Consider the following 26,594-nt stretch of genomic DNA (forward strand, 5'->3'; position numbering starts at 1 on the left):
CGTTCCTTACGGTATCCGTTCGAACGGCTGAACACACAACAAGTGAAGTAGCCTGCGAACAGGCTCCCAGCGCGGGCGGAAATAAATCTGGCAGGGAAGTAAAAAACAAAATCCCGCTAGCGAAGCGAACAGTTATGCGCGGAAAAAAGATTTGCGCGAATTGCGCTCCCCCTCCCCTCTCGGCTCTCCCTGCTCGTCCTAGACCACACTTGGCTAGTTCGCACTAAACTCATTAACCCAACTGGGAGCCTGTTCCCAGGCTACAAATGAACGGATAATTTCAATAGCCATAGTGAATTCACTTGTTCTAAGATATCTTAAGATCACTTGGTTCTACATGAGTCGATAACCACTGAATATAATGAGTTATGACTCTAGAAACGATTTAATGAAATGCAAACTGTGAAGGTAAATGTCAGAGATTCATGAGATGTGGGCTGTGTAGGTATAAGTTGAGAATTTATAAGATGAAAGCTGTGTAGGTATATGCATAGTTAATAGAGGGAAATGGTATATGTGGGGGATAAATGAGATGTAGGCTGTGTAGGTATAGGTACGCAGGGCTGTGAGGGGAGATAGTTAGGGGGATGGTTGAGGAAGAATACTTTATAATAAATCCAGGAGGTATTGTTTTTCATCCGGATGGTGTCGCACTTATAAAGCGAAAGAACAAAAGGCTTGGCTGAGAGCCAATGAGAAAGCACTGACGTCATAGCCAAACTGGACAAACGAGTTTCTGACACCGGCTGGATTTGATTGTTCAAAATGGCAGACATACCTTAACTGTTAAGGTTATAATATGCTAATTTGCCAAACATTCTTTATATGCACGCTTATGTTCTGTAACGGCTTTGCAATTTATGCTACACATACAGTTATACATTAAAATAAGCGTTCACCTCGTGTATCTTGAGTTACAGTAGCCAGATTAAGCCTTGATTGATCAAGTTCGTTCAAGGTCCTCTCTGCCATCTAATTTTGCATGTTGCAACGAAAGGGTACTTCATCGTCTATGAATGCCTACGAGCGAAAACAACTTCCGGTGCCTCGCCGCCTAAAACATCACAATTTTCAATGTTATTCCACCAGACATCATTGTTTCCGCAACATTTAGATTTGAGGTCAATTAAGTGGCGAGATCCCCGAGTACTGGAAGCTATGGAAAGAGAAATACTGTAATAATTACTTGGTTTGGAGCGGGAAAGCCCCAAGTATCAACTCGTCATGTTCAAGGACGTTATTGCCTTAAAGTGTTCAAAGCCTTAAGCTATACTGAAGAAGGAGATGCGAACGATTGCCGTGTAGTAATGGGGAAGATGAAAAGGTATTGTATCGGCGAAGTAACGTAAACGAGATTGTTTCAGCAGCAACTTCCTACCGAAACGTTCGACAACTTAATCACTGAATTAAAAAGAACCTTGGCAAAGAGCAACAATTTATGTGACTTTTTACGGTTTTTGCACGATATTCTCATCTGCGTTCGACTGGTCTTGGGATAAAACATGAGCAAAGCACAAAGCAGCCACTTTAAATGACAGACCCCGGTCTTTAAACAAGTGTATCGACCTTCCAGCATCCGAGATGCAAATGTAGGGATCTTAACAATGACGACGGCGACGCCGAGGACAACGCCTTGTAAAATTGAATATGTCCAGGATGCCAATGGCTCTAAGACCTCGTTCAGGCTAAATATGTAATGACAGCGTTCAATTCTAAATGGAAATACGAAAAATTAGCAGTTCAACTCATCGTTCGCGTTCGCGGTCATTTTGCGTTGTTGTTTTGCAGAAGGCTATGAAATGTACAAAGGTTTACTGAACACACTTGTACAGCCTTGTTTTGCTCATTAAACCTATTATTTGGTGGTGCTCATTGACGTCGTGGTTTGCTCCAGACTCCGTCCACACTACGCCGGAGGAATTTAAAAAGGCATACAGTTTTATTTCTACGGTTAGGCCCGACAGTCCAGGGTAATCCGTCACGAAAACGAAGCTTTTCGAAAACGCTCTTGAAACCGGAGGAATTTGAAAACGGGGGCTTTGAGTTTTCGTGTGGACGGAAAACATTTTAAAACGGACCTTTTTCGAATGGCAATGGAAATCTCGAGGTCAGAATCTAACAATGTGAACTGACCCATGAAAAATTTTTGCACAGCGCGAAGAGGCCTAGGTACTAGTCAGTTTTTCTTTTTTGGAGGACATGTGGGTAGCGGTTTCGTATGACATGACAACTTCTTTCATGTAAGCAGGAGGCAGGAGATAGACAAACAGACAAACAGACAACTGAATTGTGTGCTCTTTGTGAAATGGCGGAAAGTTTGGAAAATATAGGTGATATTTCACCTGATTTGGCGAACGAGGATGTAGGAGAAAGTCTTGTGGAGGTTGAGAACAGCAGCGAGAGGCAGGGAGAAGAAAGAAAAGCACGTTTCTTTGTAGAAAAGGACTTGGAAAGTATCCTCGAACAGTCTCAGTCGAGCGGGACTAAACGAAACACGAAATGGGTGGTGAAATTATTTCAAGGTAAAAAACTTTTGCTTCGCTTCGAATTTAACAAAGTCATTGAGCAAAACGATCATGTGGTTAATTTACCAAAAGGTACAGGTATCCGGTGAGATCGTTCCAAGTCATATCGTTCCATAAAAAAAGTCAGATCGTTCTAGTTAGAAATAAGCTTAAGTCAAATAAAGGAGCGTTAAAAAGGTTAGTAAATTGCTTGGAGCGATTTTACAATACCGGGCCACTTATTAACATATCCCTCTACGCTTCTAAGAGTGAAGCATACAGAAACAAAAGAAACCATTCAAATTCAGTGAGATGCAAATGAGTGGCCCGGTATTCTACAATCTAGCCAATTGCTCCACAAGTGAAATTCAAGTGTATGTTCTGAGTACTGCTCACATTATTGACAGATCAGAACAATAAACTGGTTTCTAGGTCGAGAGAGTAAAATGTATACGGGTCATTCTACAACCCCCCCCCCCCCCCTCCCCCTGCCTCCCATCAACCCCTTGGGGTAAAAAGGGTAGGCGTTTTACGAGTTAAGGTATATGAAAGGGTAGGGATCTGTCATTTATGTATAATGTAAACAGGAACTTAAAAAATTATTCTTGTCCGTTGGTTAACAACTCTTCTGGTAATGCTTGATGTTCTCCCGTATTATTGTCTACTGACGTCATTCCAAGGGTTTAGAAAAGGGATACAGTGCTCTTAAGTAGATAATATAACATAACATAACTGGTTATTCAAATTCAAATTCAATTGAAATGAAATGAAAGGTGAAAAGAAGACAAAAGAGGTTATCCCTTTTGAGTTTGTCTCCTAAAATAATAAAAAACGCAAATTTACATCTGAATAAATTCACAATAAAAAGTTCCAAAATTTCCTAAAACATTAGTTAAAATGGCATCTGAGCCTGTTCTTTAAAATGTTCAGAGTTTCTCCCTCCACAACGTCTTTAGGTAAATTATATTATACGTGATAGATGTGAGAAAGGGGTACCTTTTTTTATAAAATATGTAGGAAAGGGGTACCTATCTAACAAAGTAGTATACAAAAAGGTAAGGGGTTGGACCTTGGGGTGGCTACACCTTGACCTTGAAGTTCCTGTTTGCACAACTAACCTAGGTTTCATTAAATTTAACTTATCAAGTACAACAATATTAACAAATTCACCTAGGGGTTTAAATAATGTGCCGTTTCCAATGGAAAAATGGCATTCTTGCTAGAATACTTTCAACCTGGGATGTGATGAATTAAGCGATGTGTTTATATTGACTTTTTCCTTCAACCAACCATCAATTTTTCTCAGTCTGAAACTAATTTTTTACACAGATTGGTGCCAGGAAAGAAAAGTCTCAACACCACTTCTTGAAATGAATACAGTGGAATTAGACCAAAACCTGGCAAGATTTTATGTTGAAGCAAGGACAATAAAAGGTGACGAGTACAGTCGTTCAGCTCTTCTTGGTTTTCGCAGTTCAATTGAACGATACCTAAACAACAACGGTATAACTCTGAAATTATCAAAAAACCATTTGTTTCAAAACAGCAACAAGATTCTCGATGCCAAGTTGAGAATCAACCGCCGTGCTGGTAAAGAAAGTGTTCAACACAAACCAGTTATTGTAGCATCTGACCTTGAAAAAATTCGCACCAGCCCTTTCCTTAGTACAACAACTCCAGCTGGACTGCTGAGAAGGACATGGTTTTACGTTTCTCTTCACTGGTGCAGGTGTGGAAGAGAGAGCCAGCGAGATCTTCGCCGTGAAAGCTTCAAGTTTACAAAGGATGCCAATGGCCATGAGTTTGTGGTCATAACCAAGGGAGAAGCCACAAAATTTCACCCCAGTGGTGAAAACAGCAAGCCTTTGGCTGAACGAGAAACAAGGCTTTATAGTACTGGTGCAGATGATGATGCCTTTGCCAGTGTGAAATTTTATGTATCAAAATTAAATCCATCATGCACAGCATTTTTCCAACAGCCAAAACAAAACGTGACAAATGATGATGCTGTTTGGTATGCAAACAGACCACTTGGTATTAACAAGTTGGGCGAAATGATGAAAAATATATCTGCTGGAGCAAAGCTCTCTCAGATATACACCAACCATTCTGTAAGGATGACGGGCATAACATTGCTTCCCAACAGGAATGTTCCAGACTGCCACATCATGTTTGTTTCAGGAAACAGTTGTGACCAAAGTAAAGCTCACTACATTGCACAGCCATCCGGATTGCAGCTGGAAATTGTTTCTGGCACCATCTCAAATGCACTACAGAGTCACAGAGGAAAGAGCACACAAATATCATCTGTTCCAACCACTCCACTCATCCAAAGCTTGAGGCCAATAGCTTCCAATGTGTCAATGTCGAGCACAAATGCAAGTGGCTTTTCCAACTCCTGCAATACGCAAGGCAACCTTCAGGTATTTTTCAGCTTATAGAGGTGCTCTGATGACAAAAACTGACTTCAGTTGACTCTTTCTGGCATTTTCAATAATAAGTCAAATTATCCTCGCATTTTGATTAGTTCTTACTTATGATCTGTTGGAGGACAAACATAAAATAATGAATGCCATTAACATTTTTTGTCTCTTTAGTATATAAAACCAAGAGATTCCACATTGTTGTGGGTCTGTTCAGTAATGGTGACACCAGTAACACTTGCCTAATGGCTACTTATGCCGCTTTTTTGCTCTTACCACATTTTGACATCATCTGTGATGTATCACTGAACAGATGCATGGAAACATGGAATCTATTTGTTAAGTAAATTTTGGAGTTCAATTTTGCTTTTGCTGTGATTTTCTATTCAGGACAGTGACAATGACAGTGGCGGGGTTTCCCTGAACCAATCATAATTCTTTGCTATGCAGAGCAAACAATGAGTTTGCTTCAGTCTTTATAGACAATAGAGTATGTCAAATTGTTGTTTCCCTGTTTTTCAAAGTGGGAAGATTTTGGAACCAACAAGCCTTTTGGGTATATTTGTTGTTTTATCACATTATGATGAAATAGATACACTCTGTTACTGCTGGGACTGCTATGGCTGACAAAGGAAAATCGTCATTGGTACTTGTACTGTACACTGGTGGAACAATAGGAATGAAGAAACTCAATGACAATGGTAAGATTCCTGGTTTCCTTTCCTTGATAGCAGTGTCTAACATAAGATACCATGTTCAAATACCACATTTCCAAACACCAAGAAGAGAGTTGAAAAAGTAATGTACAGCAGAGTATTTTTGACGAACTTGAGGGTGGTTGGAAAAGTGGTAAAACACTCCCTTGGGAGTTTAATATATCTTCTCAGTCAAATCTAAAATCTAAAAATAAATGCTAATTAAAGTCAGATATGGTGTCCAAACACCCTTGTGGTAAGCTTGATGAATTTTACTGAGTTGAAGAATTTCAGCTCTAATTTTTGAATTTAAATTTTTGATCGTCCAAAGGCCTGAGAAGCTTCTTAAATATTAATATTGTGTTAATTGACATTCTCTTTTTCTCAGAGCCTTGTGCCCTTCACTTAGATTTATTTATTGATGAACTGAAAAAGCTTCAAATGCTTCATGATCCAACTTGCAGTATGACACATGCGAGTGAAGTGGATACCACACAGAGACTAGCTATGCCGTAAGTGATTTACAGTAGTGTGCTTATCATGAGCAATAAGTTAGGAGATCAGAAGAGGATATTGCATGACGTTTCACTGAATTTTTCATCATGTGGTAAAAAAATTTTTTTAAACATGAGAAAATGAAATTGATATCTTCAATTGCAATCAGCATGCATATTTTTGTGAGGTTACTTTTCTAAATAACAGTGACATGCATGTTGGCTACATGTATAGTAGTATAAAGTATAAAGTTAAGAAGTTAAAGTTGAGTTATATTTTCTCAAGATCCATTTTGTCCAGGATTGTTTAGTAACAACAGATTCTCTGATTCATAATTTTAGTGTCACTAAGCTGGGCAGTAGGATATTGTATGATATCAAAGAGGCTGGTACCATCAGGGAGTCTAAAGACACTAGTATTGAAGACTGGATTGACGTGGGAACAGAGATTGCCAATAACTATAATGACTATGATGGCTTTGTCATCCTGCATGGGACGGACACTATGGCCTTTACTGCATCTGCTGTTTCTTTCATGTTCGAGAACCTTGGCAAACCTGTTGTCCTCACAGGAGCACAGGTAAGCGCATGGAAATACATTAGAAGTAGCAAGAAGTTCACAATTTGAGACAATTCCTTTAAACTGAGCCCTCACAAAGTTCTGGACAGGGTATAATGTTGCATATGAAAAAATTTGACTGCAGGGATGGCAGCCCTAAGTCACTTAGGTTATTTTGGATTAAGGTTGACCGATCCCTTACCAGAAAACTAGCTTAGAGATATGCGGGGTAATGACTCAGTTAATTAATATGCACATACTGCTTGATCTTGTGTGCATGACATATAACCGTGGAAAAAAAAATGGAGCTGGAACGTGGTTCCACAGGACTATCCTTCCATTCAACAGTATTGACAGTATGTAGCACATAGCAAGTATACTTGTAATGTACCTTCCCATAAAAATATGAAAATGAAGCTGCCTGTTCCATCACATTGCAGACTCCAATTTATGATGCAGTAACTGATGCAAGAGACAACCTGGCAGGGGCATTACTGTTTGCTGGACAGTATGCCATCCCTGAGGTAGAAACCAGTACATTACTTGCAAAAAATTTTGGACATTAAAATTTTGGACAACAATATATTGAACAGTGCTGAAACAAAGTTAAAGTAAATTTATGCCTACAAAACACAAATTAGACTGGAACCACAACAAAAGATAACAGTTTTACTGCACCCTCAAGGTTTTACGAGCATTAATCAACAAGAAAATAACACATGCATTGCTTATGTCAAGTGGTGTCTCAACTAGAGTTTGCTCCATGAAGTCCAGTATATAGGAAACTATGAGCTTTGGTGCTACTTCAAAGTTTTATGCTGTACTGTAAATATTTTGGACGCTTCAAATTTCCGACGCTTACAGATTGTGGATGGTTTCATTTTCGTGCACGTTTTGTCTGTAATTAAAATCACCCAAAATTTTTTTGCAAGCAATGTAATAAAGATATCTATATATTGCACTTCTGAAATAAATGATGTTAATAGTTCACTCTCATGGCTGTTCTTTCAGAGGGCGGATTCAATTAACCTTTAATCACCTTAAGTAGCACTGTCTAACAGGTTCTTTTTCTCATCAAGCTGGGCCCCACGTAACAAGCGCCAGATTATTTATATGGTCACAATCCCATAGCCCTCTTTAAACCCGACAAACAAACTCAATTGTGCTCTTATTTTAAGATTCCCCTAAATATGGCCAAGCCTATTCTAAGTGGCTTATATAAGTAAAATTCATATAACCAAATTTTGCAGGGTTTTTTGTATTGAGGGCTGGGCACTGGGCAAATTGATCGACTGTGAGGATGATTTTGCCTGCCTGGTTTGACAATCTAGAAAAAAAAATTTCTCAAAAGACAGCTGCCTTCCTGCTGAAAAAGTTAATGAAACCCAGGCATTGTGGTCTGCTTAGGGTCCATTTTGCATTAATTGTTTATTACTGCTTTGGTGTCTGCAGGTGACCATTTTCTTTGATGGCAAGCTTTTCAGAGGAAACAGATCCACCAAAGTTGATGCAAAGAACTACAATGTGTTTGATTCACCAAGCATTCCCCCATTGGCAAGACTGAGCAGCCATGGAGATAGTAAGTGAAAAAGAAAAACTGATTAATCCTCTGCTTATCATTCCCAGTTGTGCATGTAACTTTTTCCACAGGTAAAGTCTGTATATGGGCCAAGTGGCCCATCAGGAGCTATCAGGCTGAAGCTTATCCTGGTTTCTGTAGCATGAAATGACTAGAGTATTGCTTCTCCTTCCTGGATGGGATGCTAGTCCATCGCAGGGTTACCCCCAACATTAAATTTGCCGGCACCCATTTATAAACCTGGGCAGAGAGAGGTAATGTGAGAGTAAAGGTTCTTGCCCAAGAACACAACACAATGTCCCTGGCCAGGGCTCAAACCTGGACCGCTTGATCCAGAGATGAGCAAACTAACCATGAGGCCACCGCGTCTCCCACAACTTGCTCCACAGGTCTACTTTAAATGACGCCTCCCATTTGCTGAAAAATTAACTTGTTCTTTATTAGTTCAATGGAATCATACTGTTGATCACTCACGAAAGGAAACTGGGAGTTTTGCACTCCACACTAAGATGAGCCAAAAGATTGCCTTGCTTCCTGTGTTTCCTGGCATTCCAATAGAAATGGTATGTGCCACTGAATTTCGATTATACGTAAAATACTATGGAGCAAAGAGCATCACAGGGAAGTACTCCTGAGCTGTATTATCTCAGTGGTCATGCACACACTTAATAATAACTCGGCAACAGACACAAACTTCTTGTACAGCATGATAAACAGTACGGTGTAAAAGTACTGTGGAATAGCTTAGCATTAAAAAAAAAACTGTGCAGTAGCTTTCATTAGAGTTGTTAGACACTAGATTTTCATCCACAGACTTAAAAGATAGAACCGTTTTGTACGGCATAATAAACAGTACCACAAGGAAGTAATGCTCAGTAGCTTTCAATAGAGTGGTTACACACTAGGGTTTCATTCACACACCATCTTGAACCACCTTGTACAACATAAAAACATAAAAACGATTTCATTTGAATCGTTACTCAATGAGGCTTTTCCGATCCTCTGAGCACTTAGACAACGAAAGTTCTCATGGCCGGAGAATTCACTTGTAAACATCGTTTTCAACCATCTCTGATCTCGGCTTTTCTTTTTACTTAAAGATAAAAGGATGTTTAGAGTCTCCAATAGAGGGTGTTGTCTTGGTAACGTATGGCAGCGGTAATATACCTGATTCAAGAACAGACCTGTTGGAAGCGATCAAAGGCCCGGTACAGAGGGGCGTGGTCATTGTCACGTGCTGCCCTTGCCGTGGAGGGCCACATGATGTCTCTACGGAGTACGTGGAACAGGTGGGTGGTATATTATTGAGTGGAAGGCTTATGCGACCGAAGGCAACCTTACGATCTTTCTAAATTCCTCTTCTAAGTATTTAGCGGGCAGAATTTTTTAGAGAAGAATAGCACAAAATGCTCTGACACAGGACGTCCTTAAGTAAATAATCAGCTGCTGTGTTAAACGACGTGTTTAAACTCACTACTTCCAGACGTTTTTGATTTCTCTTTCAGTCACTGTACTGACAGTTAAATAGCGTGTGGTGGATGTTTTTCCCTTAGTTAATAATCATGTAAATTTCAATTCATAATTGATTTGTAAAGAAGTTTCAGTGAACCATTTCTTGGAATGTTGCTTTTACCATTTCGTTACAAGACCCTTCCTCTTTCCCTCTGTCCCTCTCCCCTCTCTCACTCGCTTATGGGCTCACCATAAGTTATTATAAGTTATGGACAAACAAAATAATTTTTTCCGGTTACAAGTCTCCTCAAATATACGAACCCCTCCCCTCTTTTCCTCATTTCCTGACCAGCGTTCTCACGGGACGTCAAATTTCACAAGGAAAATAGCGAGCAATTGTTCTGTTCTTAACGTGATGGTTGCAATCACTGTCTTATTGTTATGTTTATAGCTAAGAGACCAGTAAACATCACCCTTAGTTCGTTACCTTCGTGTATACTAAACCGCCGCCTGGTTAGCTCAGTTGGTAGAGCGCCAGTCTGCTGTGCGGGAGGTCGAGGGTTCGAACCCCAGACCGGACCAACACTCAGGGTCTTAAAATGACTGAGGAGAATGTACTACCTTTGCAATTACATCTGCAAATGGTTAGACGTTCAAGTCTTCTCGGATAAGGACTATAAACCGTAGGCCCCGTCTCCTGCATCTTCAGTGTTACATGGTTAGCAGGGGACGTTCAAGAACCCACACACTCAGGCTTATCGCAAAGAGTAGGGCACGTAGCTTCCGGTGTTGTGGTCTGGCCTTGTTTCACGGGTTGATGTTCTACATAGGGTAAACGTCATTGCACCTTTCCCCCTTGGACAGAATTGTCCAAGAAAAATTACTATGACTATGACTACTTTTCGTGTATACTGCTTTGTAGCCCAGCTGTACCTGTCTACTTCTCTGAGATTCTCTGAGATCACATTTCTGTTTCGTTATCTATCCAGGGCCTTGTTAAGTTAGGAGTTGTTCCAGGGAAAGACATGACAGTGGAGTCTGCGCTAGCTAAACTTTCGTTCGTGATGGGGAAAGAAGAACTAACACGAGAAGACAGGAAAATGGTAAGCTTTACCTCACGTTTCGAAGCATGCTATCTGAAAACAAACGTAAGTTCTGTGGATTTCTGGACGCTCTATACAGTCTCAGGTGTTTTGTGTAGCACAGTTTTGTTAGATGTTTCATTTTATTTTTCCTAAATGCAAAATATTGACGGTTCCATCATTATATGGTAACTTTTTTCCTTTTTGAACGCAAGTTGATAATTAAGAAATAGAAACTGAACATGTTTCCTCGTCGGCTCGTGTCCCCACAGTATTTCTCGTTCTCCCAAACTTCCGCTCGTGTTTCTGTAACTCGAAATACTGCGACGAAAAAAAGGAAAACAACTTGTTTGTTTTGATCATCAAAATGTAAATTCTCTTTGCCCACGTCATCATTACGTCAACAGCTCGTGCTAGTTCGGTGTTTCCAGCTAGTTATATAGAAATACGATTTTAAACCAATCTACTCGTGTATTTTCTTTGGGCTTTTACCCATAGAAACCAATATTGTATATAGTGTACTTTCCAGTAAGAACATTGCTTTTCTCTTTTCTCGCAGCTTATAAGATCAAATCTGCGAGGCGAGATTAGTGCATCCAGGTAGCAAGTGGTTTGAAACTGGATATTAAAGCAAAACAGCACATAAAGTGATCTCCTTGTGTTGAGCAACGTCATCGGTCTCTCCAGCCGAGACAGAAAAGAACACGCAAAAGAGACGTCAAAGATCTTATACAGTACACGAACACGTTGACAAGACTGTTGTATTCTATTGTTCTAGGCCCGGTTGTTCAAAGGCTGGATAACGCTATCCACCAGATAAATCGCTATCCAGTGGGTAAGTGTTAGCAAAACAAACGTCGCTATTCCGTTGGATAGTGATTTATCCGGTGGATAGCGTTATCCACCTTTCTTACGTACTTACTTAAAAATTCTCAATCCACTGCTCTTAGAACATGACAATACTGCCTGGTTCGGCCAAACCATTTTAAATTTTTTATTTTACTGTGTTTTTACGAAGTTACAGCCTTAAACAACATCACAATCGAAGCTATCAATCAAATTAAAAATATCAAGTTCATTCTTACTCGAAATTTTCGTAGCCTCAAATTTTGAAATTTCCCCGTATTTCTTGAAATCGCAAAAATTTGATGCCGAAAAAAGATCATGGCTTACTTAAATTGAACAAATTCGCCAAATTCGCAATAAATTAATGACCGCCAAATATTGACCTTCTAAAATTGCGAAACTGAGTTGCCGCGAAAATTTCGACTGGTTGATTTCTTCCGAAACTTAATAATAACTTTTTTTACATCACACCTTTACTGTATATGCCAAAACTGATGTCACCAGCAACATCAAGAATAAAATTAACATCTCTTAACCAAAATGCTTCAGAACCAGCCAAAAAGTATAGAAATTTTTAAAGTATTTACTTCAACTTGAAATTACAAACACTATCTTTTTAGACTTTCTCCCTTAACGCCCCTTAAGGCCCTTATTGACTTATTGTACATACCTTTACACCTTGGGGTCCGGTAGATTATGTCCTTAACTACTTAAAGTTACTGCTTTGCATTATTAAAAGCCGTCATACTTTCCCTAACAAGGTATCCTCAAGAGTAATCACTGCAATTGCTAGCCTAACGCAAGAGATCATGAAGAGTGACAGAGTTAACCCTCCTATACGCTTTTTTCGCAAGGTAATCCTTCTCAAGTTATGTTTAGACCTTGTCCGGTTTCGGAAATCTCAGGAGGGTCTAGAAACAGCTAATCTTGTAACGCGGATTCTGGTCACGTGCACAGCTTAAGCGGCCTCACATGCATTTTTATAGTCTCCGAAAGTAAAACATCCACGCAACGCGCGTGGTAACACACTATCCACGGAAGAGCCGGGTACCATGTCTAAAAATAACTTGAAAGGTATTACCTTGGCAATAAGGCCTGTATGAGGGACTCACGTACCCTTTATCCTCTCTTGCCTAATGCTGCGAAATGTTAGGTAAGTTCAAATGAATATCTCACATCTTGCTTCTTTGGTGATGCTGTACGGTTCGTTACACCAAGCCATTTCGTGTGAGAACCTAAAACCACAGTAATATTGTGTTGTTGTTGTTGTTGTTGTTTTTTTTATCTGGAAAAACATGCAATCTTTTCAGATTGCGGATAGTTCGTTCTTTAGAGAGCTGTCTTTGCCGTCATTCCCTTGCGTCCATCTTTCTTCGTGAATACTTGACTTTAAGAAGGTCACCCACTTCGTCGATTGCTTCCAGAGCCTGTTGAATGATTACAACACCAAAGTCAATGCTTTGCGCAGCAGATGCAATAGATAGTCGCCAGTTGGCGGGGTGCGTGTGTGGGAGGAAGGGTAAAGGGTAAAGGTAAACTTTATTAGCCAGGGTGGCCCATTCAACAACGAGGCTGATATCTAAAGGGGCCCTGGAGACGCGCGTGGTGTGGAAATAAGCGCGTGTCTCTCTCGCGCTCCCCGCCATCTTCCATCATGTATATAAAGTGAGCGGGGTGGTACAGAATCGAACAGCAATACTACAGGTCTGAAATTTCTCTTAAGATAGCCTGATTGGCCGCAAAAGCATGAAAAGGCGGGAAATTTCGTGTAACTGCAACCTCGACTTAAGTCTGACACCTGACTGGTCAACACGATCATGTTGTGAGCTGATTGGTGGTAGCCCAAGTTAGTTTCCCTAAAGCATTGCGACAGTGCAATCCAGAGTTCTTGTGATTCATCTCACCTTATCCAGCATTTCCCTGGTGTGTGAAGCTGAAAGACAAATTCTTGCTCTTGCCCCGATCAGTGAAGTGGCCGGAAACCCCGCGATGGCTACAGCTACGTTTCTTTTCAGCATTTCACGAGAAAAGGCTCTGCAACAAAATATTGAACACTTTGAGTGATCAAGCTCGGTTATGTAGAGAATTCCTCAACTGATAAACACATGAACTCCAAGCTTTTATTAGTTACTTCAAGTACTACTACCTGGATATTAGTGGCCTGAGCCATAGGATGCGCTACATTCCTCCTTAGCTTGAAAGACGTCAGAGTCTGGACCCGAAAAACTCCATACTGATGACGTCATGGAAATCCATGTAGCGTCTTTGATTAGTTGTTACTCGGTTTTTGAATTTTCGCGCGCTTTAATCTTATCTCTGTAGAGTCACAACTATATTTGCATACATCTTTGGAAATAAAACTGACTTACACAGTTTTTGCTGGCATGCAGAGAAGGATAGGTACCACTGCCGAAGCATCATGACCGTACACAATAAATCCCATCGTTTTAAGCCTTTGTCTGAAGTACCTGTAATGTACAGAAAACAGCGCGGTACCTCAAAAGTTGTACCGTAGTTAGGATCACTGTTGCAAAGTTTTCTGAGAAGGAAACAGATCTTTTCCCACATGACCGCACCTCACGTTCAGGTTTGATGCAAACTCGCCCGAGGCAACGTGCAATAGTTTTTAAAATTCTTTAAGCCAGTACATACGAACTCTGAACTAAATTAAATCATTAGAATTTTATACTTCCACTTACTTGCAATTCTGTGCTAAAGTGCATAGCCTCTGCTTTCCTAAAAAAAAATTAAAAAGACAACTTCAGACGCGATCCCTAAGCCCTTGCTGTAGCTTCAAAAAAAAAAACCTCACCGGATTCCAGTGGAATATTTTCTACCCCAATAACAAATACGGTGAAAGAAAGTACCAACAGCATAACAAAATAATAAATGAAAATACTATGAAGATTGCATAATGTAAACATCATATTAATACCCTTATTCTTGGTGCTAATCGACCTGCTCTCGTAATGCGAGCAGCACTGCATTCTCGTCCCCGGAGGCCGCGATCCTTCTGGCCAGCACCAAGAATCTGAACGCCAGTTTTTGAGTTAGCTCAGAGTGCTCATTCTTATTCACCAGCCAATCAGATTTGAGCGGAATATTCTCCGAGTCTGCGTCGGAAGTCCGTTGATCGCGGATTTTGCACCTTGAATTTAACTACAAGGATCGCGGCCATTGATACGAGAATGTTGTGAAAGTACAGACTTACTGGGCGTGCGTGTTACTGTAACCTTTTCACAAGTGTTGCTTACCAGTAAGAATGAAGTCTTCAGGAGAAAAAGGAGGCGAAAAGAAAAGCGAAATGTAGGCTCCGAAGAATGCGTGGAGTGTGAATTTGACCAACCTTTGTTTGTGCCGTCCTCGCCCATAATTATTTTCATGGATGACAATATTTGCATGACCACTGGGGGTGACATGAAGGAGGCGTACGCGGCACTGTGCGAAGTACCGCGGATATGGTTTATTATTTCCTGCAAAAATGAAAACACTGACCGTTGCATGCTGATCATCTCATATTCAACAAGCGCGAGTGGAAAATTGTTTTATTAAATTGCTCAGATACCATGATAGCTAAGCCAGCCTGTTGAACTGTATTATCCAATCATCCCGTTTTTAGTACTGTTTATTATGCTATACAAGGAGCTACTAACTTTTAAGTCTGTACATCAAATCCTAGAGTGTGCATGACCATTCAAATGAGAGCTATTGAGCAGTACTTTCATGTGCTACTGTTTATAGTATGCTGTACAACTGTACAACTTCTGTGGATGAAACCGTAGCGTGTAACCATTCGTTTGAAAGCTACTGGCCAGTACATCCATGTGGTACTGTTTATTATGCTGTACAACTTTTAAGTCTGTGGATGAAACCCTACAGTATAACCATTGAGTTGAAAGCTACTGGCCAGTACATCCATGTGGTACTGTTTATTGAACACAGTGCTTCTATCATTCAAGTCTGAGGGTGAAAGCCTAGTGTATGACGATTCATCTGACACTACTGACAGCTATTTATTACTTAGTACTTTCTAAATATGAATTGTTCTTTTTTTCTCTTATTTCGTAAATTACTTTTTTTAATCATTAGAAGGCTCGTTTTAACCTCTGAAGCAGCGATATATCCCCCTGCGGCACCAAAACTCTTGGTAAATGTCCCCATCATGATATCAATATCTGCGGGGTTCACACCAAAGTAATCTGTAACGCCCCTTCCATTGGGGCCCATGGCACCAATACTGTGGGCCTCATCTAGGTATATGTATGCTTTGTACTTCTTTTTAAGGGCCACAATCTCTGGGAGCTTCGCTAAAGAGCCCTCCATACTGAAAAAGAACGTACTTAGTTGTAGAGCTTGAAATCGTTTTAATTTAACCCAAATCACGCCTATTTTCACTCGGACAACGTTTCAGTAAATTATTTGGTCGGTATCTGTTATTTTAGCGTTCATTCGTGGTATGTCCAAGTCGTGGTAGCCATGCAGTGTCCTTACAAATGACTTAATTGAAGCCCCGGTGTATGATCTGTAAGAAGATTCCTTAGACGGAGAGATTTGTTCGGTCTAAAGATCACTATATATCGAGAAGTTTGTAGGCCTGAAGGTTTGTTACATCGGAAAATTCGTCGCGTCACAGGGCTTTTTCGTTATCTCGGGAGGAGCTCGCCCGCGCAGCGTCACTTACTCACCTATAAACACCTTCAACAATGATGAGAATCTTCTTCCAGGCTCTGTGTGTCCTTGGCTGTCCCTGTACAACGGATTCTCGTAGCATGTTCTCCAAACTCTTCATATCTAGAATGTTACGATACATATTTATGATACAGATGTGTTGTGTGGGCAACTTAGAAGAGTGTACGCTAAAAGGAAGGAACGTCGAGAGATAACGCGCGCCCTTATGCGCTTTTGTCGAGCTCAACTTTTGATGACAGTCGAAGATAAATTTCGATCGTTTGACTTCCAGAACGTCAACATAGTCTGGCATACTCAGTCAAGTATCTCATTTCTCGTTTCTGTTATTCCCAGCTCCCGGTCTCACAAGACTCTAGAGTCCCGCCCACTTGTTTTACTTGTTTGTTTGTTAGGTTTTTGGAAGCAGCAGTGCTCGGATCTCTACAGCCCCTGTTTTAATATGGGCCGGTGCCGGTCACAGTTAAGTCTCCTTGAATAAGGATTAGGAAAAACAATAACACGGACAACCCCCATCCCGTACTTCCCTAACCCCTCGCGCTTGCGCTGCCAACCTAACCATTGTGGTTGAATACTTTGATCTTTGCTCCTGATAATCTTGCTCCTAACACGAGTGATGTGTGGTTGAGTTCGTCGCTAATTATCAAGTCTCCCTTGCCCACCAGGGTGGGGATATTTGCAGAGTTGGTGGCGAATCCCATACCAAACACCATGGCAGCAGGTTTACCAACAAACCTAGCGACAAGGGCTTCTAGTTCGTCGTGAATAGCAAGGCTACCTGGAACGAGGAAAGTAGAAATGTTATCAATACGATAGAGGTATCGGATCTGTTTCCATTTAGTTGTGGACTGGGCCGGTGATGTCAATAGCTTTTTTTCCTGAGCTATATACAAGCGTACGAGGTGGGAGGCGGGGAGAGGGACTGCAGCCCCCACCCCCCTCCCCTCCACCCACCTACGGAAATTATGTAATTTTTCGGGCAAAAATTAACAAAAATTGAACCTGTTAATGGAGGTCATTGAGTATGCAAGCTCTCAATGTAACTATGTTTGGAAACATACCAGTTTCATTAGATGTGAGAATTGTGAACGTTTTTGTTCATGAAATTGAGTGCGTTTGCATCCCGATTTCAACACTCACACATTCGAGCATTGCGTAATTTTTTCTGGCAAGAAGGCCACTGACCCACCCCCACCCCCAGTCCGAAGGTGCCCGTACGCCTATGACTGTATAATTGGTATTCCAAAGGGAACGGAGAATCAGGGTATTTGGAAGACCTGAAAAAAATTCACAGACAGCAGATCGAGAAATGAGCAGAATTTTTTAATTGTTAGCTGAGAAATAGCAGAAAACTTTAACTGATATCTGAGATTCCAGCACCGTCATCGAGATCCTCCATTTCAATCGTTCCAAGAACAGGGTGTAGTTAGAGTTAAGTGTCTTGCCCCGAAACATTATGCAAAATCAATGACATCCAATTCTCAGACAAGTTGTCAGACTCCCCGATTTTAATCCAACAAGGTCTCTTCTCAAACGACCATGGCCCAGCTACAAACAGTTTAACAGAATGCGTAACTTCAAATTAAGTCTCGTTGTTACTTTTTCTCTTGCTCCCCTTAAAGCTGGTTGAAGATTAAAAGTTACTCGAGGTTTTAATAAAGGTCTTTTTCAATTTGTAGATTCTTGTCAGAGGAGTTTGAACTAGCCTTAGGCTAAACTGACCAACAAAACTATAGATCGAAAACGCCAGTGAAACGTTAGTAATACAACAGTGAAATCAAAATTTACCCTGAGCCTATTTTAACTTTGACGTGCTTTGAACAACCAAGCCCTGATGATCAATTAACCGTGTTAGAATGAGTCTCAGAAAATTATTCATTTCAAAAAATTTGTTGAAAAATCAGACAACATCCCTTACAAATAGCACCTCCACTATCCGCTTGAATCGTTCACTCACCATATTCGTGTCTTGAGCTGCACCCCGCGATGCCGTACTCACGGACCGCCTGTTCAGCGGATTCCGTACATGGTCCAGAATTCTCAGCGAACCCAAGGTAGTTGTACGAAGCAAGATTCACGACCTTTGTTGTCGTTCCTGGATATCTGCAAAAATATTTGATCTGTAGTATACTCAAAAGAAGTTAGAACAGAAAGGATGTCAGTAATTTATAGCCAATAAGAAAAAGGAAAGGCTCTTGGGAACGCATTGAAGGATTAAAAAAGCGCTGGAAATAAATGAGTTCCTAAAGTGCAAACAACTTTATCAAGTTTGCAAGAAATTGGATAAATGACAACTGGTAAATAGCAAACTTTGCCATGGCGACTACGATCACTTTCTATTTTACTGTGGAGCGGTGACAGCCAAATGAATGAGTCATGGACTCGGCAAAGGGATAAATTAAAGCCTCCCTCCCCCTAACGCCTCACAACATCTCAAAGCCTGACGTCATTCGAAGGATTTGAAGGCTACCATTTCATGTAAGTCCTCTTATCACTGATGTACAAAATTACGTTCAAAATGACGAAAACCTCAAAACGAATAATTTCCTAAGGTAGGAAACAAGGATGGTTTATAATTGAAGAAGATAAGCTTGAAAAATGGCCTTCCATTGCCCCACAGTCCCATAGAGTTTGAATCAGCCATGGCGAAGGCGTTTCCTTATATTTACTTCTCAAGCTCCAAACCTTACATTCAAGGAGAAACTAGCCTGCCTAGCTTAGCGGTCTAAAAAGCGCGAGCACCTGCACGAAGCGGCGAAGCCTTCGCCGCTCATTTTCGCGGCTTTGCCGCTTTGTTAGCGCGCTCAAATTTCTTAAACCGCCAAGCCATGCAGGCTAAGGGGAACCTCACATACCTGAAAGTCCAGTTCCAGTTATGAGACTGCCTGTCCACTAGATCGATCTGTCCACCAGGTACGCTACAGATGGGTCTGTTGACACAGTCTCTAATACGATTGTAAATATTCCTCTTGTAGAAACTCTCAAAGTCAGAGTAGAGTGGTACGAAGCCCTGAAATGTCAAAGTAAATCCCTCAGGTTTGAGCAAAAAGTGTTGCTCCAGGTATTTCACGATCAGAAAAAGTTGAATTGCCTTAACTAAAACTTGTTTTAGATACCTCCTTATAGTATATTGACGGTACACTTGTGTTTATCGTCGTATTTTAGATAAGTGCGTCTAAAACTGAAGCGAACGGAGGGGTAAAATCGTCGAAAGTAGGGGGAAACTCAAGAAAGGAAAAATGAGATTATTGTTTTCTTCAGGCGACAAATTTCAAGTTTGAAACCTCTTTCGGAAAAGTTCAAACTCAGATACTACGATTATCAGTTGAGTAAGGCGGGACGAAAGTTTGGTCACCAATTTTAACGTAAAAATCGTGTTGTTGTCACGAGCAACTGGCTCCGTATCCATTGGCAACTTGTCGACCTTTGACGTCATTGGCAGCAAAGCGCGCGAAATTGTACGCGACGCGACAGGCGACCGACGGCTGTTGATGTTACCAACGGAAACGAGGTAAGTTGCCCGTGACAACACCATAACTTTAAGGCCAGAAACTTCATAACCAAACTTCCCTCGTGTCTTACTCAACTGATAATCGTAGTACTTGAATAGAGTATTGTCATTCACATTTCTCGGCATATAAAACTGACATCAATTTATCCGTTTAGTTTTGCCGTAGCTTATCGTGTGCTCGTTAAACATCAGTTAATTTTAAGGAAAGAGCAAACTCCGCGTCAATCAGAAGATACACTGTGTGCAGGAAAATGAACTGCATACCCCAGATGATATTATTTGTGGTCAGTCCAGTTCTCTACTGATGACTGCGACGGGAATTCAAAATTAAACGAACAAGAAGATATTACAAGTCAAGTCTGCCATTATATTCCGGCGGATCCAGACCTTGAGCTAACGGTGGGAGGGGGACGGGCGGTTTTGTTTTGCTTGCCCTGCCGGCTTTTCTACCTTCTGTGATTTCTTCTTTTTACACCCAAAATAAGGGGGGGGGGGAACAGGTCCCCCGGGCCCCTCCCCTAGATCCGCAGTTGGAGAAAGGATTTTTTTCGCTTCATTATTTGCTCATAAAGGAATTGTAACACTAGATAAGTAGTGTTTCGTCAAACTTGCCACTCAGTTTCGTTGCCAGACATGTTGAAAAACAGGTATTGCTTTATGTATTTTATACACACCCTCAGAAAGGAACATGTCTCGAAACGATTTTACTACGATTATCAGTTGAGTAAGGCACGAGGGAAGTTTGGTTACGAAGTTTTGGCCTCAAAATTATGGTGTTGTCACGGGCAACTTACCTCGTTTCCGTTGGTAGCAATATCAACAGCCGTTGGTCGCCTGTCGCGTCGCCTACAATTTCGCGCGCTTTGCTGCCAATTGACGTCAAAGGCTGACAAGTTGCCAACGGATACGGAGCCAGTTGCTCGTGACAACAACGCGATTTTTACGTTAAAACTTGGTGACCAAACTTTCGCCCCGCCTTACTCAACTGATAATCGCAGTAAAGGCCCCGTCCAGACTAAGCCGGAGTAATTTGACAACGGAAGTTTCACTCTGAAAACGCATCAAATGTTTTCCGTCCACTCTACGCCGAAGGAATTTAAAAATGCAACAATTAATCACGGTCATTTTGGATTTGTGTTTGAGGAAAACTCGGGCAGGGAATATTATGGTTATCGTAACGTCATCGTTTTCGAAAAGCATCGTTTTCAAAATGTTTTTCGTCCACACAAACGGAAAGCCGGCGTTTTCAATAGAAAATTGTTCTTGCAACTTTTGTCCCAACAAACTGCATGATCACCTGTAGGCAGGAAAAATTGCCTCGAGCGACCACAACCTCGTTCCTAGGGTCGTTTCCGTGGAAAAGACCCTGGGAACGAGGTTGGAGCGACAAAAGAAGTTTCTGGCTCCATGTTGACCCATTTTGAGCGCTATCTAAATACAAATTAGCTGAAGAAATCCGTAATACGAAGTAAAAGGATGGAAAAACAAGGAAATTGTGACGATCCGCTTAAAAGTTACCAGACATGAAAATTGTAAATACAGTTGATCAAGCAAGTCTGAGCGTTCAGCTGAAATTCTAAATGGCAATTCTAAAATTAAATTCTAAAATTCTAAAATGTATTCTGCATTAATTATGCACAAGGCTCGCATAAACACTTGCAATTCTAACAAAGATCAGCTGATTACGAAGATCACGCCACCAAAGAAAGCATTTACGCATTTTTCTTCTCTTTGTTTCCTGTACCAAAAAACAAACCCGGATGAGTTTAGAGTTTCAGCTATTCTTTACGCAATCGAGGGTGGCGTCATTTTGTGAAGCTGTGTAAAGACGATTTGACTCACTGTTTTGGCTATGAAGCTCTTAAATTGACAGCGCCAGCCTCTTTTATTTTGAGTCTTAGTGCAACCTACTGTGGAAGTTATTTTCCTACCTCGTTGCCTGTTTCTCTGACTGCCTTGGATTTTTCTAAGCCATATTGACGCATGAATTCGCGCATATAGCCGAAAATTATCAGAAAGAAGAGAGACATGTAGGTCATCACGATGCAATAAAGAGGTATCTCCTCAAATTCATCCAGCATTTCAACAGCGTAGTTTCTCTCTTGGCTCGTGAACCCGTTCGATCCCTTGTGGAAGCCATTCTTCCTGGAATACTGGCTTCTTCTCGTCGCGTACGAGCCGAACACCATATTTGCTTGGCGAAAAGAAATCTACAAACTCGTGCGTGACGAATACAACCCGTAGAAAGAGGGGGGGGGGGGGGGGGGAGAGAGAGAGAGAGAGACTCCGCAATACAAATGTGGGGATGCTTGTCAGGAATTTGGAAAAGAACCCTTGAAAGGTCTAGAATCGCCATTTGCGAGCGTGACTCAGATTCATTTTCACTTTTAAACAGCAAATTAACCGTGACTGGCAATCTCTTTTTGCTCAACATCCCACCTAAAGGTACTGCATAACTAAAACGGTGGCCATTTTAGATTTTGCTCAGTTTCATTTTTGTAAGCAAGTTTCCTTCCCCCCCCCCCCCCGGTTGGGAGGGAGAGCCTGCCCGGCCCTTAGTCAACCACACAAAAGTGACAAGTGTCAAGAACTTCATTCACTACTCTCCATTCAGCATCAGAGCTCATTGTCAGCATGTTTTGTTTTACAAGTTAGCACCTGTTGAAGAATTGTTATGTTTATCTGAGCTGTCAGAATATTTTAGATATAGCGAGGTGAATGTTTTGAAGAAGTGCAAATTTACTAGTAAATACAGTTAAATTATGTCTGGTGCTCGATATTATTCAGGCAAATGTTTTGTTCGATTTTAGGCGCAAATTTTGACTCTCAAAGCTTGTGCAAAGCGTCATGCAAATCGGATTTATTTCTCGAAACTAAACAACGTTTCTGTTTTTCTTTGGAGGTATGCTAATACATTGCGCAAGAATGTTGCGAGACTCTGTTCAGTGGGTGCCTTGTCAAGCACGCAACCGTTCTGCGGCTCAGGCGAGGCGAGCACGAACGAATTTAACCCTGTTATAGTTACAGAGCGACATCATTGCTACAAACAGGGACAAAAGCATCTGTTGAGACACTGTCTGAAAACAAACTTTTTGTAATTTTTGTAATTTGTCCTACCTACACTCGTCATATTTCGCCCCACTCCCCCCTTTCCAAATTAAGTTGTAACCATCTTGTAACCTGTTTCAACATCGGGGCTGAGGGCGGGGGCGGGAGTGGCTATTGACGAAAAGGTGTTTCTTTTATCAAAGATAGTACGGATCTCGGTTCAAAAACGTTTGATTTGCAAAAATGTCTCAATACTTTTGTCTCTGATTGTAGCTTCATATTCGAGAGGCGTGCGGTTCTCATTCGAAATCAATTTTTCCTTAGATGTGAGATTTAGAGAAATATGCAAGTTTGCGAAATGGGTGGCTCATTGCTTTCATCATTAAGGCTTTGTTTTGTCTTAGCCTTCCGTAACAGTGGCTTCGCATCACTTTCTACATTAACCTCTGGTGGTGAAAATGTTTTGGTCAACACATCACCAGGTTACATGTATAGGATATTCAGCACGGCGGCGCGAAGATATGAATTTTACTTTCGAGTAGCACAAACAATATTTTACGAACGAGCGCAGCGAGTGCGTTAAGGTGGCTGAACACAGTTTTTGATACCAGTGTTTCATTCACCATTTTCTCTAAAACCCTTGATCCCTCGGTCACCAAAAACGGCAACATGAATAAATATAAACAGGCCTTTAAAATCGGTTTTAGTTTATTTGTAGAAAATCTAGTCATTAGATTTTCTTTATAATTTGCATGCAGCAAGCTTGTAACGATACTCACAAGTTAACACCATTTGGATAATAATTTTACGGAAAGATCTTTAATTATCACTTGTTGAAGGTTCACTGGAATATCTAGAATTTCCTTTTTTAAAGATCAATTTTTTTTCAACACTCCAGTTACTTATTTCTTGAAGTATTTTCGTGCCAAATTTCGTGAAATTCTAATGAGTGGTTCTCGAGAAAAAGACGTATTTCCGAGAAAGCAATTTTTCATTTAATCGCAATTTTTTTACTACGGATGCGCTGCATTTAACTAGGTTCTTTCGATAACAACGAAAAAGCTGAGAATTGCTGGGTTCTTTGCATCATTACCTTTTCTAACATATCTTTGTAATAACAGATTAAAACCATCAATACAATGCGTTCAATTATAGAGAAAAATAGCACAGATAGTGCGGATGTTGAGTAAATAAAATGATCGCTCTATTGACTACTGCACTGTAGTCTTTTCTATTTGCAGTTTGATAGCTGTGGCAAGCAATTTGGTTCCAATATTTTAACAAGGATTCAGCTGTCGGTCAAAGTCAAACTTAAAAAGTTTATTTGTGTTCGACACAAGTATTAACTGTAGTTTGAGGCGTGTTTTCATGAGTCTGGGCTCACAAAGATTTTACAATAACTTGGAATACGTTCTTGCAATAGGCATTAAATAATTCTAAAATGGGACATTTTCAATGTCTCACTGCTCCTTAACGAGCATGGGCACCTCCCCCCCCCCCCCCCCCCATTTTTATTTTACAATTAAAGTTCTTATTTGATAAATATTCAGTGGACAAAATTTGAACAAAAATCTATCGACAGTTTTATTTCAGGGGAATTACCTTAAGTATTGTTTTTAACGCGAAAAAGCTGAAAATTCACATCTCAAAGCCATCGCGTAATTTTCTTTTTATTCAATACAGACTGACTGTTTGCAGAAACACTGTGAAAAAGAGGGAAATGACGTCATCAATATCCTCACTAGTAATCCACCCCCCCCCCCCCCGGGTTTCGTATCAATTTTATTGGTAGTTTTCCAGCCTGAATCACTATATAGCACATGCTGTGACTTCACTGAACAAATCTCGTCCCCTAAAACCCGTGTGTTTTCAATCAGCAGCGACGATTTGATTGTGCGAGTGTGAAAATGCGTAGAGAGAGCAGCCGGCTAATGCTGGCCCCCACTCCGACTTCCTCCAGAGGTCTCAATTTTTGGCGCTAAGCACCTTGCAGACTAAAAACAAACACGCACGAGAACCATACTCGAGCCGAAACTAATCCAGGTGAGTAAAACCTATTATCATTCCATGCATTTCTTTCTTCCCTCTGAACGTTTGCCACAATCTACGTCAATTACGGAGCCAGTCAAGAAATAAGTGGGCTTCGGCAAACAATTGATCTACGAGACACTGACAAATGCCGATATTTTGCTCAACGTTGTCCAATAATTGACATGACAGCGGAGTCTGCGTTAGCTAAACTTTCGTTCGTCATGGGGGAAGAAGCACTGACACAAGGAGACAGGAAAATGGTAAGCTTTACGTTCCGTTTCGAAGTACGCTATCTGAAAACAAACGCAAGTTCAGGGGATTTCCAGACGCTCTGTACAATCTCAGGTGTTTTGTGTAGAGCAGTTTTGTTAGGCATTTTATTTTCTTTTTGTACCTATGCCTAAATATTGACGGTTCCATCATTGCATGGTAACTTTTTTTTCTTTTGAACGCAAGGTAATAATTAGGAAATAGAAAACATGTTCCCTCGTCGGCTCGTGTTGCCACAGCATTTCTCGTTCTCCCAAACGGCCACTTGCGTTTCTATAACTCGAAATACTGCGACGAAAAAAACGAAAACAACTTGTCTACTTTGATCATCAAAATGTAAATTCTCTTTGCCCTCGTCATCATCACGTCAACAGCTCATGCTAGTTCTGTGTTTCCAACTAGTTATATACAGAAATACGATTTTAAACCAATCAGCTCGTGTATTTTCTTTAGGCTTTTGCCAATAAAAACCAATATTGTATATAGTGTACTTTCCAGTAAGAACATTGCTTTTCTCTTTTCCCGCAGCTTATGAGATCAAATCTGCGAGGCGAGATTAGTGCATCCAGGTAGCAAGTGGTTTTAAACTGGACATTAAGGCTAAACAGCACCTGAAGTGCGGATCTTCTTGTGTAAAGCAACGTCATCGGTCCCTCCAGCCGGGAAAGAAAAGAACCAGCAAAAGAGAAGTCAAAGATCTTACACAGTACACGAACACGTTGACAAGACTGTTGTATTCTATTGTTCTAGGCCCACTTGGTCGACGGCTGGATAACGCTATCCACCGAATAAATCGCTCTCCTGTCGATAAGTGTTAAAAAAACAAACCACGCCATCTGCTGGATAGTGATTTATTCGGTGGATAGCGTTATCCACCTTTCGAACAACCCGGACCTGTTCTTTGAGTTTTCAAGCTGATACTGAACGTAAAAATTCTGCATTAGTCGCTCTTCGAACCTCACAATACTGCCTGGTTAGGCCAAACCAATGTTTTTATTGCTTTCTTTTACTGTGTTTTTACGAAGTTACAGCCTTAAACAACATCACAATTGAAGCTATCAATTAAATATATCAAGCTCATTCTCGCGATTTTTGCAGCGTCTAATTTTGAGGTTTCTGCGTAGTTCTCGAAATCGCGAAAATTTGATGCCGAAAAAAGATCGTGGCTTACTTATATTCAACGAATTATCCAAAATCGCAATAAATTAAATGCCTCCAAATATTGACCTTCCAAAATTGCGAAATTGAGTTTCGCGAAAATTTCGACTGGTTGATTTCTTCCAGAACTTAATAATAACTTTTGTTACATCACACCGTTACTGTGTATGCCAAAATTGATGTCTCCTCAACATCAAGAATAATTTTAACATCTCTTAACCAAAATGCTTCAGAACCAGCCCAAAAGTACAGATGC

General features: G+C 40.7%; 2 protein-coding genes across 3 annotated transcripts; one reads left to right on the plus strand and one right to left on the minus strand.

Moving 5' to 3' along the window:
• The first annotated feature begins 653 nt into the window (after positions 1–653).
• Positions 654–26,585, plus strand: LOC145484028 (uncharacterized). Of its 2 annotated transcripts, none has more exons than XM_081462629.1 (11): positions 654–2,522; positions 3,834–4,927; positions 5,520–5,628; positions 6,011–6,134; positions 6,459–6,696; positions 7,116–7,199; positions 8,128–8,254; positions 8,699–8,817; positions 9,355–9,543; positions 10,696–10,809; positions 25,709–26,585. In XM_081462629.1, exons 1-11 carry the CDS (start codon positions 2,306–2,308, stop codon positions 25,751–25,753), a joined length of 2,460 nt encoding a protein of 819 aa, XP_081318755.1. In that variant the 5' UTR covers positions 654–2,305; the 3' UTR covers positions 25,754–26,585. The 2 variants fall into 2 exon arrangements, with proteins under 2 accessions (XP_081318755.1, XP_081318754.1); XM_081462628.1 differs by lacking the exon at positions 25,709–26,585 and adding an exon at positions 11,348–12,932.
• On the minus strand, positions 12,978–22,353 carry LOC145484040 (serine palmitoyltransferase 2-like). The gene is made up of 11 exons (XM_081462644.1): positions 21,763–22,353; positions 19,176–19,330; positions 18,278–18,423; positions 16,880–17,098; positions 16,320–16,425; positions 15,739–15,958; positions 14,981–15,107; positions 14,334–14,370; positions 14,004–14,102; positions 13,539–13,668; positions 12,978–13,061 (listed from the first exon to the last, which is right to left on the minus strand). The coding sequence occupies exons 1-11, from the start codon at positions 22,018–22,020 to the stop codon at positions 12,984–12,986; spliced, it is 1,575 nt and encodes a 524-aa protein (XP_081318770.1). The 5' UTR covers positions 22,021–22,353; the 3' UTR covers positions 12,978–12,983.
• Positions 26,586–26,594: the final 9 nt, after the last annotated feature.

The sequence above is a fragment of the Orbicella franksi genome, chromosome 4 (assembly GCF_964199315.1).
Source record: "Orbicella franksi chromosome 4, jaOrbFran1.1, whole genome shotgun sequence".
Taxonomy (NCBI): domain Eukaryota; kingdom Metazoa; phylum Cnidaria; class Anthozoa; order Scleractinia; family Merulinidae; genus Orbicella; species Orbicella franksi.

Bases quoted from the DNA above. Each gene is read 5' to 3' on its own strand.
- LOC145484028 (XM_081462629.1), top strand. From the start codon at position 2,306: ATGGCGGAAAGTTTGGAAAATATAGGTGATATTTCACCTGATTTGGCG. The intron at 4,928-5,519 runs GTATTTTTCAGC...ATGATGAAATAG, and splicing joins ATACGCAAGGCAACCTTCAG to ATACACTCTGTTACTGCTGG. The intron at 6,135-6,458 runs GTAAGTGATTTA...TCATAATTTTAG, and splicing joins ACACAGAGACTAGCTATGCC to TGTCACTAAGCTGGGCAGTA.
- LOC145484040 (XM_081462644.1), bottom strand. From the start codon at position 22,020: ATGGTGTTCGGCTCGTACGCGACGAGAAGAAGCCAGTATTCCAGGAAG. The intron at 15,108-15,738 runs GTTAAAACGAGC...TCATTTTTGCAG, and splicing joins GATATATCGCTGCTTCAGAG to GAAATAATAAACCATATCCG. The intron at 14,371-14,980 runs GTTGGTCAAATT...ATTTTTTTTTAG, and splicing joins CGAGGACGGCACAAACAAAG to GAAAGCAGAGGCTATGCACT.